This window comes from Armigeres subalbatus, chromosome 2 (assembly GCF_024139115.2).
Source record: "Armigeres subalbatus isolate Guangzhou_Male chromosome 2, GZ_Asu_2, whole genome shotgun sequence".
In the NCBI taxonomy this organism is placed as follows: Eukaryota; Metazoa; Arthropoda; class Insecta; order Diptera; family Culicidae; genus Armigeres; species Armigeres subalbatus.
In genome coordinates, this window is record NC_085140.1 from 269,904,176 (window position 1) to 269,920,885 (window position 16,710).

A 16,710-nucleotide genomic window follows, 5' to 3' on the forward strand; every position below is an offset into this window, starting at 1 on the left:
ATTAAATATTCCAGCAAACCAAACCTCAAGCTCACACAGCAAATATTGTTCAGGTCAGATGGTGAAGGGACTATTTGAACGGATTATCTGAAGAGAGTAGAATGACCTCTTAGGGTTAGGCTTGCTTGGGATTTCGTGTAGGAGATTTTATTTTTCTTTCAGTATTTTCGGCATAATAAGAAAGGAAAACTCTTTTTTATTTTAGGGAATGATATACAACTTTGTTAAATATACTGTCTGTAACTGTGTCTGTCCTACATTTGATTTTATGGAATTGTGAGAAGAAACAATAGATGAAGATGAAAGAAATGTAGCTGGATTAAAAACAATGTTTTAAAGGCAGCATTATTGCGTTACTTCTATGTCAGGCACTTTACAATGGACTAGCAGGTGAAATATCATCCCACTCTGGTTTACAGATGCACGTACCTCTCACATTCGATTGAATCATTTCTCCATTTGATTTAAATGGCGTAGCGAAGAATAAAAACTACTTATTTTTCAAAAGCGAAGAATTAATTTATTGATAAATATCCAAAAGCTTTCATAAATTGGTCTATTGATTCGATTCGTTTGCAATCATCTATTGTCAAAATAATTATTAATGCTATGATAGCCTAATTTGGAAACAACTGAACTTTGGGTTATGGAAAATGAAGTGGTTGGAGAATAATTTTCAGTAGTTATTTTAAACGTTTCTCTATAGATAGAGATAATCCCTTACTTACTACAGAAACGACAGCCAATATCTTTTTATTATGCTATGCTGCTGGATAAACAGATAAAATTGTTTTAAAAAGCACTTAGTGCCAGGAATTGGAAACTTTCGTCAATCGATTTGATTCAATAGAGGTACCTTCATTCAATGATATTTCGCTCGTCACACGTCATGAGTAAACTCAAAAAAAGAATAAATTCAGTCTTCAGTTAGAAGTCGAATGTGTAACAAAGCTAGTAAGAGATCTTTGTAAGATACATGTCACTGATAACGAAGCACTCTTGATTAATATCTCTAGCAACTCGATAAAACAAAACATAAACGAAACAAAACCAGTCCCACTGGCTGAAACGGAACAATCCGTTTCCAAAAAGGAAGTAAACTGATGATGGTGCTTCTACAGATAGAACAGCTTGTCGTTCAACGCCTCGTCCGGATTTCGTTTTACCGATTGTCCTATGAGGTAGGCCATTTTGTGCGCGTACTGAAATTAGAAACAAAATATCGTCCTAAAATTGCTGTACATTTGTAGTTACTCGGCAACTCACCTGACAGCAAGCGGGAACTCGGACGCTTCCCGGCCAGTTGTAGTACAGATAGCACAGCTTGTAGCTCAACCGTTGCAAAATGTCCGGCGAGTGGTCCGACTGATTGTGCACCACTATGTAGTGCGTGGGCGAAACACTACCCTGACGGACCGACTGCGGCACCAGGAAGTAATCGAAATGGTTGCGCCGAGTGATCGTGTGATCCAGCACGGTACCCGGATTTGGATTCTCCAAATTGTTACCGTCGATCTAGAACAGGATGAGGCAAAATAAATCAAAATTTGTTTTTTTTTCGTTCAGGAAAGCAACTTGATGAGAGAATATTACTTACTCGGAACATTCGGGTGTTGATGCGCTTTTGGACGACAATAAACGTAATCTCCGGGACGTAGTTTGGCTCCACAAGTTTACACGATTCCTGGAGCTGTGGGATTTCATACTCCGAGCACATACGAAGCTGACCATCACCAACGCCGTCTCTGTAAGGTTATAAACAAATATAGATCAATTTTGCCTGGAAGATTTGTTTTTCATGTTCGGGTATGCCACTGCGACCAGCTATTAGCTCTATTGTAGCGTTACTCGTATCCTTAGTGTATAAGTGCATGTCGAATTACTCCATTACTATTAAGAAGCAATGCAGTATTGTTTTCGATACAGTTCTTTGTTTTGTTTTCTCAAGAGCATAATGGCAAAGTCCCGCTATTAAGACCCTTCACAAAGAGCAATCCCATTGAAGGTGCGCCTCTCGTCAATAGAAAATCTATCATTTCTTGACCACACCCTTGTCTTGCTTCTAGAATATCATCAGTAAACCCGGGATTTAGCTCTAACTACAAGACCATTTCAAACTAGAGAATTTGTTCTAAACATTTCCGTGTGTTCCTCTCACTAACATTGTTTACCAGCTCATGAAGAGTTAGTACGTATAAATCAATGCGCAGTACCTAATACCTCGCCTGTTCAAACCTCTCGCTATCTTGGCCGTATCCGTTACCGATCGAATTGCTTCGATGGTAGAACGGCTCTTACGGAAACCATACTGGTTGCTGGATAAGCCACCAGCACACTCTGTATAACATGTCAACGATCATACCATGTTGAAAACACCAGTTCTCGTCCGATCACTGAAGTTAAGCAACATCGGGCGCAATTAGTACTTAGATGGGTGACCGCTTGGGAACGTCGCGTGTCGTTGGCCTTTTTGGGGGCAGCAGGGACTATGTCCAAGGGCTTGACGATCCCTCCCCAGGCCATCTGCGAGTTGTGGCGCCTGCCTAGGATGTGGTGGGGTTTGACAGTGGGCCCTGTTAAACCTCTATAAAAAGCTGCATGTATCCGCAAGTAGGCTCCGCCAAAGCGACCGTGTGCCGCTTAAAGCGCACAAGCCCAAGTCCTGGTGTTAGGTGGGACGCTAAACAGCCCTGACACGATGGCTCTCCGACGAGACAGGAGGTTTGCGCAGGCCCAATAAGCCGCCTGGAAAACCAATAATTACGAACAATATAAGAGATAATGCGACTCGATATAATCGGCAAAGACCTAGGCGACGAATAAAGGATCACGATTGGAAGCTAGGAACATGGAACTGCAAGTCGCTAGGTTTCGCAGGTTGCGATAGGATGATCTACGATGAATTACATCCCCGCAACTTCGACGTCGTGGCGCTGCAGGAGATTTGCTGGACAGGACAGAAAGTGTGGAAAAGCGGGCAAAGGGCGGCTACCTTCTACCAAAGCTGTGGCACCACCAACGAGCTGGGAACCGGCTTCATAGTGCTGGGTAAGATGCCCCAACGCGTGATTGGGTGGCAGCCAATCAACGCAAGGATGTGCAAGCTGAGGATTAAAGGCTGTTTCTTCAACTATTGCATCATCAACGTGCACTGCCCACACGAAGGGAGACCCGACGACGAGAAAGAAGCGTTCTACGCACAGCTGGAGCAGACATACGATGGATGCCCACTGCGGGACGTTAAAATCGTCATCGGTGACATGAACGCTCAGGTAGGAAGGGAGGAAATGTATAGACCGGTCATCGGACCGGATAGTCTGCACACCGTATCGAATGACAATATCCACAAGGCCACATGGAGATCACCTAACCAAGAAACGGAAAACCAAATCGATCACGTTCTAATCGGCGGTAAATTCTTCTCCGACATCACGAACGTCCGCACTTACCGCAGTGCGAATATTGAATCCGACCACTACCTCGTTGCAGTATGCCTGCGCTGAAAACTCTCGACGGTGTACAACACGCGTCGAAGTCGGACGCCGCGGCTTAATATTGGGCGGCTACAAGAAGGTAGACTAGCCCAAGAATACGCGCAGCAACTGGAAGTGGCACTCCCAACGGAAGAGCAGCTAGGCGCAGCGTCTCTTGAAGATGGCTGGAGAGATATTCGATCCGCCATTGGTAGCACCGCAACCGCTGCACTTGGCACGGTGCCCCAGGATCAGAGAAACGACTGGTATGACGGCGAATGTGGGCAGTTAGTAGAAGAGAAGAATGCAGCATGGGCGAGATTCCTGCAACACCGCACGAGGGCGAACGAGGACGATATAAACAGGCGCGGAACAGACAAAACTCGATTTTCCGGAGGAAAAAGCGTCAGCAGGAAGATCGAGACCGTGAAGAGACGGAACAACTGTACCGCGCTAATAACACACGAATGTTCTATGAGAAGTTAAACCGTTCACGTAAGGGCCACGTGCCACAGCCTGATATGTGTAAGGATATAAACGGGAACCTTCTTACGAACGAGCGTGAGGTGATGCAAAGGTGGCGGCAGCACTACGAAGAGCACCTGAATGGCGATGTGGCAGACGAAGATGGCGGTATGGTGATGGACCTGGGGGAACGCGCGCAGGACATAATTCTACCGGCTCAGGATCTCCAAGAAATCCAGGAGGAGATTGGCCGGCTGAAGAACAACAAAGCCCCTGGAGTTGACCAACTACCAGGAGAGCTATTTAAACATGGTGGTGAGGCACTGGCTAGAGCGCTGCACTGGGTCATTACCAAGATTTGGGAGGAGGAAGTTTTGCCGCAGGAGTGGATGGAAGGTGTCGTGTGTCCCATCTACAAAAAGGGCGATAAGCTGGATTGTAGCAACTACCGCGCAATCACATTGCTGAACGCCGCCTACAAGGTACTCTCCCAAATTTTATGCCGTCGACTAGCACCAATTGCAAGGGAGTTCGTGGGGCAGTACCAGGCGGGTTTTATGGGCAAACGCTCCACCACGGACCAGGTGTTCGCCATTCACCAAGTACTGCAGAAGTGCCGTGAATACAACGTGCCCACACATCATCTATTCAGCGACTTCAAAGCCGCATATGATACAATCGATCGGGACCAGCTATGGCAGCTAATGCACGAAAACGGATTTCCGGATAAACTGACACGGTTGATCAAAGCGACGATGGGTCGGGTGATGTGCGTAGTTCGAGTTTCAGGGGCATTCTCGAGTCCCTTAGAAACCCGCAGAGGGTTACGGCAAGGTGTCTGTTATTCAACATCGCTTTGGAAGGGTAATACGAAGGGCAGGGATTAACACGAGTGGTGCAATTTTCAATAAGTCCGTCCAGCTATTTGGCTTCGCCGACGACATAGATATTATGGCACGTAACTTTGATGGAGCATGGAGCAAGCCTACATCAGACTGAAGAGCGAAGCCAAGCGGATCGGACTAGTCATCAACACGTCGAAGACGAAGTACATGATAGGAAGAGGTTCAAGAGAAGACAATGTGAGCCACCCACCGCGAGTTGGCATCGGTGGTGACGAAATCAAGGTGGTAGAAGAATTTGTGTACTTGGGCTCACTGGTGACTGCCGAAAATGATACCAGCAGAGAAATTCGGAGACGTATAGTGGCTGGAAATCGTACATACTTTTCACTCTGCAAGACGCTCCGATCGAATAGAGTTCGCCGCCGTACCAAACTGACAATCTACAAAACGCTCATTAGACCGGTAGTCCTCTACGGACACGAGACTTGGACGATGCTCGTAGAGGACCAACGCGCACTCGGAGTTTTCGAAAGGAAAGTGCTGCGTACCATCTATGGTGGGGTGCAGATGGCGGACGGTACGTGGAGGAGGCGAAGAACCACGAATTGCATCAGCTGTTGCGGACGACTGCGGTGGGCCGGGCACGTAGCCAGAATGTCGGACAGTAACCCGGTGAAAATGGTTCTCGACAACGATCCGACGGGTACAAGAAGGCGAGGTGCGCAGCGGGCAAGGTGGATCGATCAGGTGGAAGATGACTTGCGGACCCTCCGTAGACTGCGTGGTTGGTGACGTGTAGCCATGGACCGAGCCGAATGGAGAAGACTCTTATATACCGCACAGGCACCTTCGGCCTTAGGGGCCGTACACAAATTACGTAAGCATTTTTTTCTAGGTTTTTCAACCCCCCCTCCCCCCATGTAAGATTTTTCCCATACAAATCATTTTTTATTTATATGGAACGTAAGAAAATGGCAGACCCCTCCCCGATAAATGCTTACGTAATTAGTGTACGACCCCTAGTCTGAATAAATAAATAATAATACACGCTGTATAAGCCGACAATCTATTCAGATTTCAGGATGACCCTCTCTAGCAGCTTCCCAGCTGTGTCGAGTAGGCAAATTGGTCTGTATGCCGAAGGGTCCCCCGGCTGTTTGCCAGGCTTTGGTAATAGCCAGTACACTGGTTGTCGATTGCCTAGGGGCAGGGTCCTCCTTGGCATCGCTATATCGCAGACACGTGTTAGTAACTCTGTCAATTCGTTACCGCTCAATCCTGTAGTCCGACTTTCCCAACGCAGCGCTTCCTCCAACAGTTCCTGGTTGAACTGTGAGGTGCGCCATCCGGGATCAGTTGCACCGCCTCGCCTTGTCGTACTTTTCCGGGTATACCCGACCATAAAACGTACCTCCTGATGGTCGCTAGAAGTATGACCCTCGTGAACCATCCATCCTGGTTCTTCCGTCCATCCTGCGCTGCAGAAGGTGACGTCGATACATGAATCACCGCTCGGTCCTCTAAACGTTGGCACTAGGCCTTCGTTCAGCAGGACTACGTTCAATACCGCTAGTGACTCTAGCAGGATATGGCCTCTAGCGTTAGTGAACCGGGAACCCCAGTCCACTGCCCACGCATTGAAGTCACCTGCTACAACTACTGGGAACTGGAAGATGCTCTTAATACGTTGAAATACTGCAAAAATGTTCTCACAACAGCAATAAGCTGCAAATGGCACAATCAAACGAGACCATCTTTGTCGAAAGCCAAGTTGCCTAAAATAGTAATTAATGATCTATCAGGTATCAGAAAGTCGGCTCCATGGACAGGGAGATTTTTTGCCATTGCCTTCACAGCCTTTTGCATCACATATCTGACGGATTAGAAAATAAACAAAAAGAGAAGGAATGTGGATAATAAGACAAAGGGAAGGTTTGGGAAAGGGATTCTGGCATGTGGGCATGCAACGCATAATCGTATCAGATCTTATATGGCTTACCAGTTACTACAACGGGTTATGAACAACAGATTCGTTTTCAGCCAATTTGTTTCCAGCGATGCAAAATTTACCAGGCCATTACCAGACCCATATAAAGTGTGAAGCAGCGTTTCCCAACCGGTGGTCCGCAAGGCTGGTCCGGGGGGCCGGGATACCTTTGCCAAGATTTGATCCTTTATGTGATTTTACTATATCGAATATTACTATATTCAGTTCAACACGTTTTCTTAGCATAATTATATCATTAGCATATTTTTGTTTCAAATTTAATATCAATTTATCAAGTTTACACAGAATTAGGAGGCTTAAAATAAGAGTTTATTTTCTATAGTTATTTGAAAGCTACAACCAAAAGTCGCTCATAATTACCGTTTTTGAATCTGGTCTCAAGTAGTGGGAAAAGTTGGGAAGTTTGCACAGATGGTGCATCAACATGGTGGTGATTGGTTATAAATTAGGATTTCAGGAAAACTAAATGGCTTGCTACATATGCCAAAGGTGTTCATTGCATGATTCACTGATATGCCCTTGCTTGTAAGACACTTCCGCAACAATTGCAAAAAGAGCTGGAAACTGTCATCATATGCAGCACTACGGAGAGCACCTGAATGGTGATGTGGCAGACAACGGTGGCGGTATGGTAATGAACCTAGGAGCACGCGCGCAGAACATACGATTTCCGGCCCCGAAACTCCAAGAAATCCAGGAGGAAATCGGTCGGCTGAAAAACAGAGCCCCTGGAGTTGACCAACTACCAGGAGAGCTGTTTAAACACGGTGATGAAGCACTGGCTAGAGTGCTGCACTGGATAATTACCAAGGTTTGGGATGATGAGGTTATGCTGTAGGGAGTGGATGGAAGGTGTCGTGGTCCCATCTACAAAAAGGCCGATAACCACCGCGCAATCACATTGCTGAACGCTGTCTACAAATACAAAGTTCTTTCCCACATTCCCGACTAACACCAATTCCAAGAGAGTTCGTGGTAGTGGTGTGCCCCGGTCCGATAGTCAGCGGCGGCGGTGTTTTCGGTGTCACACCAATATGCATTTTAGCCAGCGGCGGCGGCGGCGTGAATAGGCGTGGCGATTTTTTTATTACGTTTCTTTAAGATTTTTTCCTGCTTTCTTTCGGGTTATTTGCATGACATTAACTGAAGAATTTTTCGAATTTCACCTAAAAAATTGAACTTCTCCAGAAAATTCTTTTAGTTTTTCCAAAATATTAATTTAGAAATTATGTTTGGATTTTCAAGAGAACTACTTTGAAGTTTAGAGAATTCTATGGAATTATCAACAGAAGCTCTTTGGAATCCCCAAGGAATTTACATGAGAAATTCTTCAGAAGAATCTTCACGAGAGATTGTTCCAAATTTCTACAGGAAAATGTTCGTAATATCCACGGAAAGTTCCTGTTGAGTATTTTTTTAAATACATACAAAAAATTCTTCTTAATTGTATTAAAATACGGCTGGTAGAATAAGTATTTTAACGTTAGCTTTCTCAGTTTAGAATGATAAGGACGACTAGTTTGTCAAGGCAAACGTTAAAACAGGAAATTCTTCAGAATGCGACAGACTCTGAGAAGTTTTCAATGGAGAAATAAGAAAAATTCTAGCCGAGTGTAACAGCCGGGGTATGTCTGAAACTTGATTATGCATATGTACAACATGTGATAGATTTAGTTCGGAAAAGGTATTGGAGGGTAACCGCCCCTTCGGTGGGGTTTGATCCCACGACCCCAGTTCGCATGACAGGTGCTTTCCCTACTAAGCTACGAAGGACCTCCGTCGTCCACCGCAGCTTAGCGGGTACTGATGAAACCAAATTCCCAGCACCAGGTACCAGCACCTGTCATGCGAACTGGGGTCGTGGGATCAAACCCCACCGAAGGGGCGGTTACCCTCCAATACCTTTTCCGAACTAAATCTATCACATGTTGTACATATGCATAATCAAGTTTCAGACATAGTAATTAATTTCCACTCCGGGTGGCTTAATACCCGGCATATAGGCAATTAACTTTGAATGTACTGATCTCGAGTGGCGATCTCTTCGCTTGTGTGGTCGTGTTGGGATCTGACGACCAAACTGGCACAACCTCACACAACCCTACTTCATTGAGCGCCGTTGCTGATGAAGCAAGTGTGTAGGAGCCGGACAATACTAAATACTCATCCTACTTGGTTGACATGATGTGTACAAAAATACATTTGAGAGAGTTAGTTCTGAAAATGTATTGCGAGAGATTGGCTGGTACCTGGTGCTGGGAATTTGGTTTCATCAGTACCCGCTAAGCTGCGGTGGACGACGGAGGTCCTTCGTAGCTTAGTAGGGAAAGCACCTGTCATGCGAACTGGGTCGTGGGATCAAACCCCACCGAAGGGGCGGTTACCCTCCAATACCTTTTCCGAACTAAATCTATCACATGTTGTACATATGCATAATCAAGTTTCAGACATAGTAATTAATTTCCACTCCGGGTGGCTTAATACCCGGCATATAGGCAATTAACTTTGAAATGTACTGAGCCGGGGTACGATTTTCAACAGATCCAGTCAATTTATTTGTTTCGCGAATGACATGGACATTGTCGGCCGAACATCTGCAAAGGTGGCAGATCTGTACACCCGCCTGAAACGTGAAGCAATAAAAGTTGGACTGGTGGTGAATGCGTCGAAGACAAAGTACATGCTTGTGGGCGGAACCGAGCACGACAGGGCCTGACTGAGAAGTAGTGTTGCGATAGACGGAGATGGCCGAGGAATTCGTCTACCTTGAATCCTTGCTAATGGCTGATAACAATGTTAGTCGTGAAATATGAAAGCGCATCATCTGTGGAAGTCGGGCCTACTATGGACTCCAGAAGAAACTGCGATCAAAAAAGATTCACCACCGCACCAAATGTGCTATGTACAAAACGCTGATAAGACCGGTAGTCCTCTACGAACATGTAACATGGACTATGCTCGAGGAGGACTTGCAAGCACTCGGAGTATTCGACAGACGGGTGCTTAGGACCATCTTTGGAGGTATTCAAGAAGGCGGTGTGGCGGTGAAGAATGAACCACGAGCTCGCCCAGCTCTACGGCGAACCCAGTATCCAGAAGGTAGCTAAAGCCGGAAGGGTACGATGGGCAGGACATGTTGCAAGAATGCCGGACAGCAACCCTGCAAAGATGGTGTTCGTTTCTAATTCGGCAGGTACGAGACGGCGGGGAGCGCAGCGAGCGAGGTGGGCTGACCAGGTACAAAACGACTTGGCGAGCGTGGGGCGCATTCGAGGATGGAGAGATACGGCCTTGAACCGTGTATTGTGGCGTCAAATTGTTAATTCAATGTCTCCCCCTTATGGAAGGGAGGGCTTCCATACAAATAAAGCATATATTTCTGCATAGCTCGAGAACTAATCAGAGAATCAATCATTTTTAGGCGAAACGAAGTTCGTCGGGTCTGCTAGTAGATATAAAAAAAGCTTTCATTTATGCAGCTCATTATTTACCATCTACCATTACGGACCCTGCATCTCGTACCTATTATTTTTACATTTTTACCAACGGCTCAAAAATGGAAAGTTTAGGTATTTTGTGTTCTAATAGATTTCAAATTTAAGCCCATCGAGCGAATAGATTGAGTTGAGAAACCACCAATGTATGGATCTCAGGTTGAGAAGCGCTGAAGTAAGCGCAATTTGCTGCACAGACCACTTCCGCCTCAGTCTGGTAACAAATAAATCATAAGGTCTCTGACTGAACCATTCTCCTTACCTGAAAATGATGATTTTGCCTGGCAGTTGACAATTTGCCTTCTGGTACGCCTTCAACGCCTTCTCCATCGATGCGCACAGTCCGTTTATGAATTCCTCCTTTTTGCTCTGAATGCAGGCACGCGAATACCATCGCGTGTATTCTCCGTTTAGTGAAGCAACGAACGCGGAGACCGAATTGCTCTTCTGCTTCGGATCGTGATACGTGTCGATGCCGGCAATCATTACATTTGTGAACGGAATCCGGATGCTCCACAATGTTCCACCCAGTTTGCAGTTCATCTGAAGGATGATTTTTTGCACAATGGCTCGGTTTTTGGCCTCGTTACTCAGAGTCCTGGCGTTGATCACTTGCGACGGCACGGGGATTTCCGAGCAGCAGATACGTTTGATTGCAGCGTATCGGTCATCACGAGATGTTGGGCAAATTATTACAACGATTTGCGTGTCCTGACGAATCTTCGTTCGCAGCAGCTGGACGTACAGTTCCGTTTTATCGGCTGGAAGAACCTCAATTGTTGGTGGTCCGATTTGAATACCCATTGGACGACAGCTGCGATCAACGCAGTCCATGAATGATTTGGCAATTTTGGTATCCTTCGCTGTGTGAATCAGCAACCAGCTTCGAATGTTAACCGCTTGCATGACGTTGTTGCTGGTGACGGCACGATTGAAGTCCCCACTTTTTCCAACGCCAACGCTAGCGCTACCGAAGTGTACCTTTTCTTCTTCCAGGCAACGTCCTTGCATGATGAGTGCTTCCATGTCGAGTGTCAGACCCCAAACTTCAAGAATTTCGCGAGCCTCTTTGTTCTGGTTTACGCTGCGACAGAATATGCGCATGCTGTTCAACCGTTGATTCGGCGAAACCCTGGTGAAGGCAGCTATATCTCGCATCACTTTGAAGTCGCTTCGCATTTCGTCAGTTAGTCCGGTTAGATAGCAGATCTCCGGAATTAGGCACATTATCATTTCAATAGGTTTGTCTTGTCCCGCCACACGACGTTCCTTGCGATTGATCAGCAATGGCTGCTTAAGATCATGGATGTCGATGTTGTACTGCTGCTTGTAGTATTGTACATAGGATATGGGTTTTCCATTGGCTTCGAATGTCATGGTAGGATTCTGATCGAACAGAATATCATCAATGCGATAGGTTTTATTGTTATACCGGGTTAGAATGACGGCGCCTGGAACACAACATTCATGAGTATTTCGTAACTATGTTGAAATTAGAAACCGTACTTACCCAACAGTGATTTAGTTGCCATATTTTTATAATCTTGAGGATTTGCCCTTGCCAATGTCCGGATGTGATCCAGAACCGTTGTTTGGAGAAGCACCCGATGGGATACATCAAGGTTCAACATCAGGCCCCCTTCATATTCATCCACAGCGCTAACATACCCTGGCCAAATCTCCAACCGATGCTGCGGAATAAGCTTTGGTTCGGAAGGGTCAAAATTCTTGCGGCCCATCTCGACCATTTTGAGGACCTTCATAATGCGTTGGAATAGAATATTGTAGAACTGGATGTTCTCACTCATCCGCTGTTTGCGTTTATAGATGATCTTAATCGTTACATCGTGTCCATCAACCGGGTTCTGTGAGTGCAAAATGAGTTCCGCTTGGGGAAGCTTCCTCGGTAGATAGAGTTTTACTCCGTCAAAAGTTTTGGCATTACCAAGAACATCTTTATGTTGGGCGATATACCGAGCTCGGATAGCTTTGGAGTCCACCACCGGATTGAATCGGACTTCATACTCGTAAATTCCGCGGTCCGGGTCACAGGCCAGGCGTATATAATTTGTCATTAGCTGAACAGGAATACCTGAAATAAACTTCACGAAATTAGCATATCATGAGAAATTGTGGCCAAGACATTTACCTTTCGATCCAGTTTTGATGACCGGCGCTTTCTCAACCGTTTCCACCGTTTCAGCAATTGTGACCTGTGACATTCCCTCGGAGAGTTCATCGTTCTTGCCGTTCGATTGAGTTTCGACACTCTCCGCATCCGCAGCCGTATTTAACAACTGTTGTATAAATCTTCCTCGTCCACATGCGATCTGCGACACTCTGGCCGAAGCCAAGGATGACGAATCGTCGGACACTACTGAAGGTGCTGGTTCGAAAGGTTGTCGGATGAGTGCTTGAATGAACTGAGCTCTTCCACGGCCACTCAGCGACGGCATAGCGGATGCGATGCTGGATTGTTTGTCGTCGGATTCGGACGAATCCAATCCAGAGGTACCGGTGGCCTTACCGGCATCGGAAGTCAACTGACCGCGTCCAATTCCTTTCCGTTGTGTCGTTGGGGTGCTTTCTGGGGTGCGGGTTTGAAATCCACTGTCGACGCCTTCGCTGGGGGCATCACCGGAAGACGGTGCCTGCGTACGTTCGGCGGCATCTCCGGATGAACTTGATTGACTTAGAAAGGCCCGAACAAGATTCAAGCGCGAAGACATTTTTCCGTTGTATGTTTAGAAATTCTGATGAAATAAGTGAGCAATAAACTGTTAATTTCGCAATGGTGTTGCTTTTAGTGAAGCAGTGGTGTTGCCAAACACAAAGAAACGATAAATGGAGAATTGTTTTTATGAATGGAATATTTTTAATTGAAAATATTCTGCTACATTTGCCTATCTTGTACGAGAAATATGTGCCGAGGGCCATTTTTCTAGTGTTTAGATAGGGCCATTTTTCCTTATTGTTTTAGATAGCGATAATGAAAATTCGGTTTTGAACAGACTAAATTGGGGATGCCCAAAATGTGTATACAGTAATATCCCGATTTTATTACCCCCCCTGGTGTGTTTTGGGGTAATAAAACAGGGTATGTGAAAAAATAGAAAAAAAATACAAGTTTTTTAATTTATTCCACAAATATGAATCATTTTATGCCTTGGAAAGGCCAAATGTGTGAACGGTACCCGTTATTTCCTGTCGAAATTGCTTATAGAATATTTCCCAGGTACTCAGAAGTCGTTCGTAATAAACTACAGGCGGTGAAAGTTAGTTCATGAAAATCAATGTTGTTTGTGGTATTATTTACGAAAATAAAAAGAATGGCATAAATTTTTGGGGTGACAAAATCGGGTCGAAAACGTGATAAAATCGGGTCAGCACTGTATTTGAAGACCCAAAATATGTTGCACTGTCCAAAACAAAGAATATTTTCATATCAGAAAGTTGCAATTCAGCGATTTTTTAATAACTGATGCCTATTTTACATTTCTGTTTCATAAAATTTATAAATTTTAATATGACTTCCATCTATAAAATGTTGTAATTTTTGCCTGCATCAAATGTGCCGTTTGATAGACATAAGCATATATTGGTAAGCACTTCATCTAGTGTTCCAAAATCGAACATTTACCCTGTCTGTTGAGGATTATAAAAAAATAAATAACAGGGTACAAGACCCAATATTGGAGGAACTAAGTACTTTCAACCTAATACAAAGTGTCACACTAACAGGTTTTCGTGTCCAATCAAATAAACAAAATTACAAATTAAATTACTATTAAATAGTGATGATTATTGAGCTTTTGAATGCAGACTTTTGGTAAGTCAAATAAGTACATAATCGGTATAAGCATAGAAATTTTGTATGCTCACACTGAGTCAGTACTTTATTTCACTTACCAAAAATGTGCATTCAAAAGATCATCACTTATGCTACAAACGAAGATTGAACCAATCGCAATTGTTGCCCAAAATGATACCTCCAATTATTAATGTAGTATTCCAGTAGTTGCGATATTTTTAAATTCGTGTGCCTGTAGTTGTGAATACCATTGTTTTCATATGGGACTCGCAACTATAGGAACAATACGGCAACTAATGGTGCAAAGCAAAGAAAAAGATAAGGTATTTTAATGATACTTTACCGATTTTGATGCAATTCACAATCTGTTTTTTTATTTCGTTAAATAACAGGTCAAATAATTGATTTACTATATGGGTTGCTGCGATTATTATATAGATTGTGTAAAAACAACACTATCACTGACAAAAATCCAATCATATCCATTATGTGTGGCACACATAAATTTTGACTATAGCATTTCCCACATAACGGCCATGTGAATTCGCATAGCATATATGTGGAAACACACTTAACCATTATTAACTAATAACCTTTATGTGGATTCTCCTATAGCGGGTGGTTATTAACGCACACATAAAATTTATTTGGAAATTTCTTTAGATTTTTGCCAATAAAAATGTGTGGATTTTTATTAGTGACCGCAACCATAGGAGCACCCACGACTATTGGAACTTTTACCCCTTATTTTTACGTTTACGATTACCCCTTTCTTTTACGTTTAAGATTCTTATTCATCTGACCTTAATAGTTAACTATTTTATATTGGCAACACTGCATTCACTTCAAAACAAACATTGAATGCATTCTTCCCCAACGGAGCTCCATTCCAAAATGGTGCTACGCCGTTCGATGGGCAACATGCCGGATTCAAAACTATTAAGTTGAGCACTATTTTCCACATATTGTTTCATCAGAACTTACCCTTTTTAGTGAGGAAAGCTTGCCGTTTATGTGCAAAATACTTCACAAATTGTAATTACCAAAAAATATCGAATTTTGAGCATTAAATTTCGAACGCGTTTTTTCCTTTCAAAAGAACACTTCGCGACAAAGTACGCAAACTGGAATGACAAAAGCGAATGAAATAAAAAGCATGCCGTCACTCAAGCGAGGTGCATCCAAACGATCCAAACACACGAATAACTCGGCGAGTGTTAGTGAGTTACTACGCACGTGTGAGTGAAATAAAATACTGAGTGGCTTTCCAGTGATGTCGAGGGGTATTGCCGGTATTGCCCAGTTGTTCGTTGCACTATGGTGTCACGCGTTGAAATAAAAATTCAAATATTGGAATTCACTTTAGTTTTAGTTAGGGATCCTACATTCAGAGATATGGTCCAATGCACCGAGTTCATCTTTGACGTTTGAGACGGGCGCTGTTTACTAAGAATGAATACTTTTTCATTCATCGAGTTCATGCAAGTGTTCATTTTTAGTAAACAGCGCCCGTCTCAATAAAGAAATAAAAGAAGTGTACAGGATCCGTAAGTAAGTAAGGTGCATTGGACCATGCGAAAGCGGCCATCTTGAGCCAATCGAGCATTGAGAACTGTCAAAATCTGAGCCAAACGAACATCGTTATTGTTGCAGATCGAAAGGTATTGCGATTTTGGTGAAATATAATTTATGAAAAGTTTTATCGAATAAACAATTTGTTTTGCTTCCGTAAGTAAAAGTAGTCTAGTTGATGCCTTATATCGTGTTCATTCGTATTGCTCTTTAATTTTAGCGAAAATGCACTGCTAGAGGATAGACAAAATAATCAAAAAGTGTCTTCGAATGTAAAGTCATGTGCAAGCCTAAACATTTTTCACTGCGGCAAGTGATGGCAGCGTTTGTTTACGAAAGTAACAGCGTTGCTAAATCGTCTGGAAAAGTATTCGCACATCTCTTAATATAGGATCCCTAGTTTTAGTTTGATGATCGGAGCAGTGGTTCTAAAATATTTTACTTACTTTTCAGTGAAAATATGGCAAATAGTGGCACTTTATTTATTTATTAGTTTTATCTAGAGGCCTGGATAAGAGAAACGCGGATAAGTATGTGCCGCAAATCGAACCGTCAAAAAACAGCAGCCAATCGAGCAGGAGACCTTGTCAAACAGCCAAAATGTTGGCTCAAATACTGAAAACGGCCAAATTAGATTTTATGCCATTTAAACAAAATTGAATGTATATGCAAGTCATTTATAGATTATGAAATGAAATTGCATTGTTTATTGGATTCTGTTGTTATGTGATGTGGAAACATTAAATAGCGGATTGTGAGATTTTATCTACATAAACCATTTCTTCCTTTTCATGTGTTGTTATTTAATGAATCCACTCGCCATCTGCGAGTTGTGGCGCCTTTTTTTACAAGGGAGAATACATTTACACACTAACCCAGTACACGTGCATTGTAGTTGCCAAACTACCACACGGAAGTGTACTGGAGTGTCGGACTCGACCATACCGGTAATACCGACTAAACTCCCTTGGGCTCCACCATCGTTTCCCCCAGGAACTACCTCCCAGTACTACTTCTGGGGGATGGCAGTACCGTGGACCCC

At 43.8% G+C, this 16,710-nt stretch overlaps 1 protein-coding gene and 1 non-coding gene across 2 annotated transcripts; one reads left to right on the plus strand and one right to left on the minus strand.

Annotated features, from left to right (window-relative positions):
* Nucleotides 1-494: 494 nt before the first annotated feature.
* LOC134212213 (protein argonaute-3) lies at nt 495-15,238 on the minus strand. The gene is made up of 7 exons (XM_062689867.1): nt 15,081-15,238; nt 12,435-13,038; nt 11,796-12,377; nt 10,548-11,736; nt 1,598-1,745; nt 1,267-1,515; nt 495-1,202 (listed from the first exon to the last, which is right to left on the minus strand). The coding sequence occupies exons 2-7, from the start codon at nt 13,012-13,014 to the stop codon at nt 1,116-1,118; spliced, it is 2,835 nt and encodes a 944-aa protein (XP_062545851.1). The 5' UTR covers nt 13,015-13,038; nt 15,081-15,238; the 3' UTR covers nt 495-1,115.
* On the plus strand, nt 2,349-2,467 carry LOC134218596 (5S ribosomal RNA). Its single transcript, XR_009981386.1, has one exon. It is a non-coding gene; the product is annotated as a 5S ribosomal RNA (ribosomal RNA).
* Nucleotides 15,239-16,710: the final 1,472 nt, after the last annotated feature.

Excerpts from the sequence above, each read along its gene's own strand:
- LOC134212213 (XM_062689867.1), bottom strand. The coding sequence starts at position 13,014 with ATGTCTTCGCGCTTGAATCTTGTTCGGGCCTTTCTAAGTCAATCAAGT. Across the intron at positions 12,378-12,434 it reads CATCAAAACTGGATCGAAAG|GTATTCCTGTTCAGCTAATG; the intron begins GTAAATGTCTTG and ends AGTTTATTTCAG. Across the intron at positions 1,516-1,597 it reads TCAACACCCGAATGTTCCGA|ATCGACGGTAACAATTTGGA; the intron begins GTAAGTAATATT and ends ATCCTGTTCTAG.